The sequence below is a fragment of the Molothrus ater genome, chromosome 1 (assembly GCF_012460135.2).
Source record: "Molothrus ater isolate BHLD 08-10-18 breed brown headed cowbird chromosome 1, BPBGC_Mater_1.1, whole genome shotgun sequence".
NCBI classification, from domain to species: domain Eukaryota; kingdom Metazoa; phylum Chordata; class Aves; order Passeriformes; family Icteridae; genus Molothrus; species Molothrus ater.
In genome coordinates, this window is record NC_050478.2 from 43,009,558 (window position 1) to 43,020,355 (window position 10,798).

A 10,798-nucleotide genomic window follows, 5' to 3' on the forward strand; every position below is an offset into this window, starting at 1 on the left:
AAAAAGGTGAAAGTTTTCTCCTAGAACTTGGGTTCTTTTCCACGCTGTTCAAACCGAGACTTCAGTGTTACGAGCTAAGCCAGATGAACGAGGAGACTGAACCCCTCACGGCTTGTGCCCCTCATCCCCGCAGCCCTGAGAGCCGCGGGGGCTCCGGCCCAGCGCCGCTGCCGGCTCCGGGCTGGATGGATGGATGGATGAATGGACGGATGGATGGACGGATGAAGGGGCGGAGCGCTCCTGTCCGCGTCACGGCCCCGCCGGGAGCCCGCCTGAGGCCTTGCCGGGGCTCTGCAGCCGCCGCTCTGCGTCACGGCCCCGCTCCGCGCCGGCTCCCGGGCGGCGGCGGAAGCGGCGGGGAAGGCGAGGCGGGAGGGCGGCGTTAAAGCAGCGGCGGGGCCGGGCCGGGCCGTGCCGTACCGGGCCGGGCTGATGGAGCCGGGCGGCGAGAGCGGCTGCTGGTTCCTGTACTACGCGTACGGCAGCAACCTGCTGCGGGAGCGGCTGCTGCTGCGCAACCCCTCGGCCGCGCTCTGCGCCCTGGCGCGCCTGCAGGTGCGTGAGGGGGCGGCTGGCGGGGCCGCGGGGGGCTGAGGGAGCCCGACGTTCCTGCAGGGAGCCCCAGCGTCCCCGAGGAGCCGCACGTCCCCGCGGCTGCCTGCGGTCCGATGCTGCAGCCCGTCCGTCCCTCCCACGGGGGCGGCCCCAGCACGGATCAGGCGGGGGGGTCCTCGTCAAGATGATGGTGTTGGGTTCTGCGCCGTGACAGGACAAGGAGCGATGGACGTAAACTAAAACGGAAGTTTCACCTCAGCGTGAGGAGTGACTTCTTTATGTCGAGGGAGGCAGAGCACTGAATAGGCTGCCCAGGGAGGCCATGGAGTCTCCCTCTCTGGAGACGTTCCAAACCCTCCTGGGCGCGTTCCCGTGTCACCTGCTGGAGGTGACCCTGCCTTGGCAGGGGGTTGGACAGATGATCTCGGGAGGTCCCTTCCAACCCTGGAAGGATTATCTTCTGCTTCTTGACCCAGGGCCTGCTGCCGGGGCTGCTCACTGCAGAAGGAGTGTTTGTGGTAGTCCCAAACATTCGGGGGTCACCTGACAGGACTTAACCTTCCAGGCTGCCAGCCATGACCCATGGCCCGTGTGTACAGCACTCCGGACTTTGAAATGTAAAGCAGCAGGAAGCAATTCTTTACTGTGAGGGTGGTGAGGCATTGGAGCACGTTGCTCAGAGAAGTTGTGGATGCCCCATCCCCGGTAATGTTCAGTGCCAGGTTGGATGGGGCTTTGAGCAAACCGGTCTAGTGGGAGATGTCCCTGGTACAGGCGAGGAGCTCTGCCTGCACTGTGTGATGGGCAGATGGGAGCTTTCAGCCAGCTCTGCACATCTGCAGCTGACACCATAAACTCTACAGGGCAGTTCTCTCCCTGCCGGGGTTATTAAATACCATTTGTATCAGCTCAGCTTTAGTGTAGGCTCGGAAACACCACCTTGTGGTCATTAAAGCTGTTGATGTACAGATCTGTGCAACTAGAAGGATGCTTGGAGGAGCAGAGCATCAATTCACACCACTTAAAGATGACTTGAATGTTCTCTTGGAGTAACTGGCTGAAAGTTATCTATGTTAGAGTGTATGAAGAAGTTCCAAAAACTTGTCATAATAAACTCCCCATAGTCAGATACTTGGTGTCTCTTGGGACTATCAACATGGCAGCTGAGGCCTGCTCCTGTAAAGTGTGAGGAACTTACAGCTACCCCTCCACTGAACATACTGAGATCCCATCCTGCTGAACCTTGCAGGATCAGACCTTGAAGGCAAGGAGAAAGGCACTAGTAGTGTGTGCTTATCTTTGAATAAAAGCAGCCTTCTTCAGGTCGATTTCCAGGTTAGTCAGTAAGCACCTCTTGCCCCACTGCCTTCTCCAGCTGGCCTATGACCAGTTGCTGTGTTCCCTGCTGACACCACGTGGCTTCACTCCTTTGCTTCCAGCTGGAAAATCACTGATGCTGAGGAGTGAGGGACTGCAGGAAGGTTAGAGCTGATTTCCTATTAATTGCTCTGTGATAGTGCCACTTGGGTTTAAAAAAATGAGAAACAGCCTGTAAACAGAGTGCTCTGGATCCTAAACTAAAGTAAAAACTCCAGTTAAACTTTAGCTAAACTTCCCTCTAATTTTACTTTTCAAAGCTTTGTTAATCTTCAGCCAAAAGCTGTTAAGAAATGGGAAGTGTAACAAGCACAGAAAGGATCTTATTACACTGGTACTTAGAAGGACCAAAGACCAATTTCTTGACCCAAAAAAGTATCTACCGTGTTTTTTCCCTCTTCCCAGCAGTGCCTGATGCAGCTGCACACATGGTGTAACTTAGAGTTTCCTGCTCCCAGAACCAGAGTGAACTGTGCTGTTTCTGTGTGATTTCTGTTGCTGTTTTTGGGTGGTGCCTGATGATTTTATGCAGCTCCTTGCAGCTATTCAGTGCAGGTCAGGTCCAAGAAAATATAACCGGAGGAATAAAGTAAAAATTGGTGGTGGGGGGGGGGGTTCCCCTTTTTTCTTCTTTTTTTTTTTTTTTTAATGAGACTGCAGTGAGAGCAGTTGATTCTATCCAGGATTTCCTTGGGGCTGCTCTGCAATTACTTGTCCTCATCTGTAACTTCAGTTCGTGACTCAAGTGGACTTTGTGCAAGTAACTTGGTGCATCTAAGTAAACCATTTTCTAGTGAAATTGGTTAAATAGGGGACATTTCATGGGGCAGGAAGATGACTCTGTTGATGGAGTAAACAGTGTGGCTTTGCCAGGCTGCTGTCACTTATGCACACACACACACATTGATAGATGTTCTGTGTGTATGCCTCCAAGTGCTTTATTTTTTACAACCTTTTTCCTATATCTATTAGGACATATTACAAGAGAGTGATGTGTCTCAGAGGGAATATTAATGTGTACATGTGTATGTTTCAAATCAAAATCATAGGTTCAACAGGGTTGTTGTAAGAAATACACAAAGCTGTGGGGCTGCATAGGTTTGGGTTTTTTTTTTTTGTTGTTGTTGTTAAGCAGGTAGTCTTCCTTAAAGCTTAGTTTGGATTGTGGGGGGAGGGAGTGTTTCCCTTCTGTACTGCTAGGGAAGGATCCACAAATTGATTAATAAGTAGGAGAGGATACTGAGTGTATTGAATCAGGTGAGAAATTACATTGATACCATTCAATAACCCATTATTCTCTTTTTCATATATACTGATATTGCATGTAAGAAAAAGTGATATTAGTTTTCTAAAATAATGTTTCTACTTAAAAAACCTGAATAAGCTCACTCATTGAGACATATGCCTTGACTTAGAAATACCCAAGAATGTTCCAGAGCAGTGATGAGATGGCACAAAACATTGTAAAATACAAGGGATGGTGTTTTATAATTGGGCAATCTTATTAGTGCATGAGAACAGGACCCAAAGCTTACCATCTTGTAGACTTCTTTACCTTTACTATTTTCCTGGATCCTGCCATAGTATCATTTTACTCTTGTCACAAAAACCTGCAAAGGATTTGGCACCAGGTAGGTGGCACCTGTCTGTTCTTCCTCCTGTGTCTCCAACTGTATGTGTACTACTGTCCTTTGGCTGCCCCTTTTGTGTCAAGAATAGCCAACAGCCCTAATTTCCAGGGGAAATTGATTCTCTGCATTGCTTTGATTTGCAGGATTTTAGGCTCGAGTTTGGCCACCATCAAGGCAGGACAAGTTCTGTCTGGCATGGAGGTACAGCTACCATTGCTCAGAGCCCTGGAGACGAAGTGTGGGGAATAGTGTGGAAAATGAACACTTGCAATCTGAGTTCGCTGGATAAGTAGGTGACTTAACTTTTGCTGTCTTCTACTACTTTAGAGAGTGATTGAAAATTAGCTAATTTTTGGTGAAGAACTGTGTGTTGGAATCAAGAAGATGCTTTCGATTTTAATATGTGAATTCTATTTCACAGTATGTGTATTGACTTCTGACACTTCTGTGATTAAAATAGCTTTTTTTTCAAACTAAAGCTACTTTTAGGGGTATTTTAACAATCTGTGGACCTTGATTTGAAGTCAATAGGTCATGCTTCTTTTATTTCTTTTTAACTGTCTTCCCAATTTTCTGTCTCTTTTAAGATTCTAAAACCTGTATTTGTCCTATAGTGTTTTTCCCATTACTTTAGGGAGAATTTCCTTTGGGACTGACATCAATGTCTGTCTGTTTACATCTGTAGACTCCAGTTGTAGCAGTAAAGGAAGGGATAAGGACAAGACTTCAGAAGAGAGATCTTTTATTCAGGCAAAGGGACCTTTTGAGGAAGTTATTTGACATCTCTTCTCTTCCAAGGATGTAAACTTTTGTGAGCTTGAGGAACATCTCAGCAGAAAGCTGGGGTGTTGTAGTTTCCCCCTTTGAATGGGAGAGCCTGCCTACACCTTTACAATGGATGGTGTAGGATGTTCTACCTGTGCCTGGTCATTGAGAGACCTTCAAGAAGCCCTAAGCAAGTTGCTCCCAGGCTGAAGTCTAAAAGACCACCTGGTTAAACAAAGCAAGGAATAGCATGACTTCTTGCAGGGTCTAAGACAGGGCTTAGAATGTTATCTCCAAAACTTTGCCTGCTGCCACGTGCTTGTTGCAGCTTTTGAGATGTGCCTGCACAGCATGGTGCTTCTGGTACACATAGATTGTTTGTTCAGAGCAGATCATTACTGACAATTCCAGTAGAAATCTGGGCTCGTGAAAACAAGGGAGCAGAGCATAATAAACCCAATGAAAGCACTACCTCAATACTGTTCTCCTGCCTCTGCTACTGCTGCAATTCCGGTGTGTAAATATGTCCTTAAAATCCTGGCAGTGAAACTTGATTCCAGTGTGGTTTTTGTTGCCTATAGTGAAGCTGAAATACAACGGAAACTGTTGCCCAAGTTCTGTTAGCCCCTTATGGTAATGGCCACTCTTGAGCACTCTTGTCCTGGCTGGGAGTGTTAGCCTCAAGCAAGAGGGCATGGGCATTGAGTTGGCATGCTTGTACTTGGGGACAGCTTCACATGTCCCCACTTCATTATCCCCTGAGTTCCTCTGCTCTCGCTTACAGTAGCACTTAAACATCCTGACCCTTTCTGCTGACCTTTACTTAAAACTCCTGATTGGCCATGCTTTCCTGAAGCATAAACTTCCTAAATATGATGATCCTGTCTGACAGCATCTGCTCTTGTGTTTTCCCTCCATGGGGACAGTGTTTTGTACTTTGACTTCCATACGTGTTTACACACTGTTTACACTTGACATAGTGTAGGATTGCAGATCCCTGGTATTTGTTTGGCAGGGGATAAATTTCAATGCTTGCTAAGGTACTAGAGACTTGAGTGCTCTAACACCACCAAAATCTGCAGCATGGACACCAGCACCGCAGATTACTTTTTCCCACTTGCCTCATTGATGCCATGGAGGCAGACTGGAAATGGGATGTGTTCTTGGCTTTTATAATCATAGTCAACAGTGCTCTTCTAAGAATCACTCCTAACCCACTCAAATGAGCTTGCAGGTGCTCCTGCTGAAGGTCTTGGGATCCTTTGGCTGTGTGCAATCTGATATATTTGTAGGTTCTCTGCCAAGTTATTTCCTGAAATTACCATGTATCCAAAAAGAAAATGCCCACCTTTTTTTTTTTTTTTTTACCCCTCCTAATCTGGGTAAAGTAGTCTGTGCTTTGTTATCCAGAGGCAGAGGAGGGAATGTGTAATTGAGGCTGCATGTAACTAGTTGAAGCACTAACAAAACAATGTAATATATAAAAAACAAAAATGGGAGAGAACCTTTTGCTTAGATGGCAGAACTCTTTGGCTTCAAATTCATTTTCTTTGCTGTCTCAGCCACTTCTAAGAGGTTTTTTGTCCTCTGTACTTCACAAATCTGTAAGTTACAAACTAAATCATGACTCTGCCTCATAGAGTCTAGCAATGGATGTTACTAAACAGTTTTCTTGCTCTCACACAACCACATGACCTATTTTTAGTCTGCTGGCCTTGAATCTGCAGTTAGCTTCCAGTCTGTACTTGCACTTAACCTAGTTATTCGCCTAGCATGGCCCACATTCTGTACATTAAATAACTTGAAATGGTAGCAAGTCTTTGAGAAAAAGATGAGTTGTCAAATTTATATTGGACAAGCAGGGCTGAAACCATGTTATGACTTGTAGCTAAAGTACATCTAAAGTCAATTGTGCTATACAGTCTCTTGTATTGCTTAAGTTTCTCGTTTACGTCTTACTGTTTTCTCAGATTTTTATTGGTGGCTAAATGCCAGTGGTTGAGGACAATAAGTAGGCTTGGTTTTGAGTCTTTGTTTTTTGAAGCATAATTTTGCTAATAAAAAAAAAATAGTTTTTTTGTCCCGACCTAGCTCATTACTGCTCTGTATGTCTTGTGCAAGTTAAAAGGTGTCTTGGATTATTCATTGGAAAGTGCATTGCACAAGTTCTGCAAGTTTTCCCTTATTAAAAGGTAACACAATGGACAAGATAAAACTTTGCAATTGCTTCTTTATCTGAGTGGCAACTAAGGAACATGTGTCTGGCTCATTAAGTCTAATAATCTTGCTTGTATTTCTCTTTCTGACTACCCGTCTTCCACAGTAATTAGTTTAGGAATATTCTCTTTCTGACTTTGCAGGTTAATCACAAGTCATCATTTCTTACAGAGCTGAAATGATAAAAGTGAATGCTGCTTCTGTAAAAACATATTTTCTTATATGAAACAAGTTTGCACAAAAAGCACTGAAGTATGTTTTGCTTCATTTTTCTTTTAAGTATATTAAAGCACTGACCAGTGTCCTGCCTTGTATTCTGTTGTAATAAATCCATATGTTTATTGCATGATTGGTTTGAAATTGATTGGATAGTTGACATGAAAGGAATATATGTCTTTTACAGGCAAGAGGGAGTTGAGGATGGCATTTATGTCCCAATAGAAGTCAATGTCCACACTCAAGCAGGAAAGGTACTGACCTGTCGAAGCTACCAGATGAAGGACTATGTCTCTGGTCCCCCTTCTCCACAGTATAAAAAGGTAGGTGTTGCAGCACTTTAATTTTGGAAGAGTGTACAGAAGTTTATAATGCAGTACTTCTGTGCTATTTAATAAGTACTTTGATTACAGTGCATGGAAGGCATGACTACTGTAAAGGTATAACAGTCCTTGTGCAATGTACTGCTGTAATGATGCTTACAGGAGATTGCTAGCTCTTACAGACCTATTAAATCAGCTTGGGGTTTTTGGTGTAGTTATACCTTACAGGAATCCCCTATTTAACTTGGGAATTAGCTGTGATTGGCACAAGGTTTTCTGGAGGATGTTGCTCACATATATGCAGCAATTCTCTGTTTGAAAAATTAATGTACTCCACTGAAAGGACAGAGGGAATCTTCTGTGGGGAAAATGCAGCACCTGGCTTGTAGTTTCCAGGAGGTGGATTATCCTTTCTATCTTGGGAAGTACTTGCTATGATGACAGGATGCAGCTGTCACCTTTTACCAGACACATCACCGGTACATCACAGGGCTGCAGCAGCATTACAGAGCACTGCAGGGTTCCCCCTTGACGGCTGGTGAGGCACAAGTGTTGCAACACTGTACTGCAACACTGACTGTGCAGAGACACATGATCCAGTCACGCAGCAGGCCTGACCTGCTTAGTCTGTGAGATCTGGGCAGGCCCAGGCTGGGCTGGTGTGGCTGTGTCTGATGTGTACAGACGTCACTGCAGCTGGCTTTTCCTACCTGAAGTGCAGAAACCAGGAGCGAGCCTGTTAACTCCCAGGTGTGCTGCCTTCTCCAAACTGAGGAACTCACTCCTCTGAGCTGACTTCCAGGAGCACAGCTAAGGCCAGCTGCTGTGGGACTGCTGAAGAGAGGGCTTGCTTAGAAAGCAGGCTTTACTTTTCCACAAACCTCTTCCCTGCCAACCCACCTTGTGGCAAGGCAGATCTTTAGGGCTTTTCAGGGAGCTAATACATAGTCTGCTGCTGTGTGTCAGCTCTCATTGGTATGCTGAAAGTGCAGACCTCCACTATTGGCAACTTTATCATTCCCTCCTGCTCCTGTCAGGAGCAGTTGTTATTTCTGTTCTTCTCCTGTGCCCCCAGCTTTTTATTTTCTTTTTTTTTTTTGTTTAAGTTAACCAGGCAGAAGAGCTAAAAACTTAAAAGATGACTGCATTAGCATGCAGTGATTGAACTACATCCATCTACTGTTATGTACTTTTTGTGGCAAAATTCATTCTTTCTAGACACCTCATCCTTGAAATGCATGCCATTAAATGCATGAAAGCATATTTAGAATATTCATTTCTATATGCAACCTTGCTGGTGTCTCCTTCAAGCTGTGTTCCTACAACTTCCCCTTCTCCTCTCACTGTCACATCTTTTCTTCTGCACCAATACTTCAGTTTATTTTATGTATGGAAGGGAAAGCTGCAGTAACAAACTAAGGAATCTGTGCTTTTTCACTGAGTTAAGTGTCTGTTTCTCCTATTCCTGTACCCTGTCTAGGTACTCGCTGTTGTCCTTTGGACAGCTTAGTTTTAAAAATAACCACTTTATAAATTCTCAGCCAACTTGAGTGTCACACCTGAGTGAGAAGCAGCATATATTATTGAAGTTATCATCCTGTCTGGAAGAAAGAACTGAATAACTGAATAACAGCTTAATTAGAGAGGCTTGTGCGCTTCAGTAACACATCAGAATCTCAGGGGTAGTTAAAAGCCTTTTCAGAGTAATTTTGTTCATGCTGTTCTGATCTCCCAGAAGCCTTTGGCTAACCTTAGGTACAAATATCTCTGTTTGAGATAAATTCTCTGGGTAACTTAAATGGTTCCTCCTGCTCAAGCGATTGTTTGGAGGAGTCTGTCCTTTCTATTACTGAAGGCTTTTTTTTCTGTTTTAATTATAGGTTATCTGCATGGGTGCAAAACAGAATGGCTTGCCAACTGATTATCAGGAGAAATTAGAAGCTATTGAAACTAATAACTATGCAGGACCGGTGCCAATCATGGAAGAGATTGAAGCTGCTGTTAAAGCAGAGAAAATAAATTCTGCATAGAATGCCTCTGCATTTGCTTGGCCATTCACCTTGATCTAGATACTTCTCCTCACTGTGCTGATCAGCAGTTTCTTTATTTATAAAGAAAAGATGAGTTTGCTGTGCATCTACAGTAAACCATTAGACATAACTTGCAGTCTGAGGACACACTGATATTGGTAACTTCTTTTTGTATGTATAGCTTGACTACATGCTGAAGTACATGCTGCACGCACATTGCAGATTTAGAAATTATCTTTCTGTAGTTGTCATGCAGTGCTGCATGTAAATTTGTGCTTCATGTCCAGTTTGCTGACCTTTTTAAAAGAAAAAGGCCATCTTTATGAGTTTTGGCACTTGTTGCCTTCTGAGGAATAAGGGCTGCAGGATCAGGTCATGTGTTTGTAAAAGTTGTACGTGTACATGGCTACATTTGTTAGATGCAAAGTAAACTCAAACCTCTAAGGCTAAACCTTTTTCTCTGCTACTTCTCTTAATGGTTTAAAACCCATCCTATCTGATGCTATGGAGTTCCTGTTCCTGTTTTGTAGTTAATAAAAAAGTAGCATTTTTTAAACTTCTTCCATGTTTTATAGTGTAAGTCCAAAAGGCAGCCTGAGCCTGAAGACAATATTCAGCAAAGCATCTCATTCAAACCATCATAGCTTCCTTCCTTTCAATGTCTAGTGAAAGTCATAGATGAGCTGGTTAGCTATAACCAAGGCATTTTTGAAAGAATTCATTTGAGTTTGATAGTTCCAAGGGTTTTTTTTAATTACCTTTTTGACTGGCTTGTTTGCCTATCTAGGCCTTGGTCCAGTGAAATCAGAAAGTCTCCTTTGAGTCCTAGCACATTTATTCTGTGGGGTTTTTTGTCTGTTAAACCCTAAATGAACAGACTTGGCCTCTTGGGTTTTTTTTTTCTCTGTTGTTGTTGTTGTTTTTCTCCCCACAGTTTGACAGTCCAATGCATAACTGGAAGCTTTTGTAACATATAGAGTATTTATTTTCATGGTACTGTGCAACCCCTGCAATTTGTCTATGGGGGATGAGGAAAAATTGACAACATGGAAGATGTCAAATCACTGAGATTTGGCTTATCTTCTCTACAGTGTATTTTTTTCTCTTGATGTACAGAGAGGTGTAAGATATAATTGATGTCACTGTGTGACTGCTTAGATAAATGATAAAATAATAGACTGCCCATGTCTTCTCTGTATAAAATCTTTTCTATAAACTTCTGCCAGGTATGTGTAGCTGCTGTCCTGATGTAATATGCCTGTTTCCAGAGTTGGGCACGGTGACTGCTGTAAAACATGGTACTTTCCATATTAGTACTGTCTAGTTTGAATAAATAAAATTGTGATTACTAAACCTCTGACACGCCTGTTCAGTTTGCACCCCTCAAGAATATCACAGAACCACAGATTGTTAAGGTTGGAAGGGACCTCTGGAGACATCCAGTCCAACACCCTGTCAAGGCAGGGTCACTTCGAGCAAATGACACAGGAACACGTCCAGGTGGGTTTGGAATGTCTCTGGAGAGGAAGACTCCAGAACCTCCCTGTGCAGAGTGCGTTGCTGATGTAAATAAAAACTGGTGGTGTGGGAATACAGCTGAAGCCTCCGTTGGCTATTTGTGTTTTTTAATGGATGTACAGTCAGTAGGGAGCGCAAAACTATGCACGAAGCACTCCTCTGTCAG

General features: G+C 44.0%; 1 protein-coding gene across 1 annotated transcript; it reads left to right on the top strand.

Annotated features, from left to right (window-relative positions):
- The first annotated feature begins 314 nt into the window (after window positions 1-314).
- On the top strand, window positions 315-10,471 carry GGCT (gamma-glutamylcyclotransferase). Its single transcript, XM_036378632.2, has 4 exons — window positions 315-555; window positions 3,707-3,852; window positions 6,949-7,084; window positions 8,965-10,471. Exons 1-4 carry the CDS (start codon window positions 433-435, stop codon window positions 9,112-9,114), a joined length of 555 nt encoding a protein of 184 aa, XP_036234525.1. The 5' UTR covers window positions 315-432; the 3' UTR covers window positions 9,115-10,471.
- Window positions 10,472-10,798: the final 327 nt, after the last annotated feature.

What these genes read in the sequence shown, in the direction of transcription:
- GGCT (XM_036378632.2), top strand. Translation starts at nt 433, where the DNA reads ATGGAGCCGGGCGGCGAGAGCGGCTGCTGGTTCCTGTACTACGCGTAC. An exon ending in AATCTGAGTTCGCTGGATAA is followed by an intron (nt 3,853 to 6,948) that starts GTAGGTGACTTA and finishes TGTCTTTTACAG; the next exon opens with GCAAGAGGGAGTTGAGGATG. An exon ending in CTTCTCCACAGTATAAAAAG is followed by an intron (nt 7,085 to 8,964) that starts GTAGGTGTTGCA and finishes TTTTAATTATAG; the next exon opens with GTTATCTGCATGGGTGCAAA.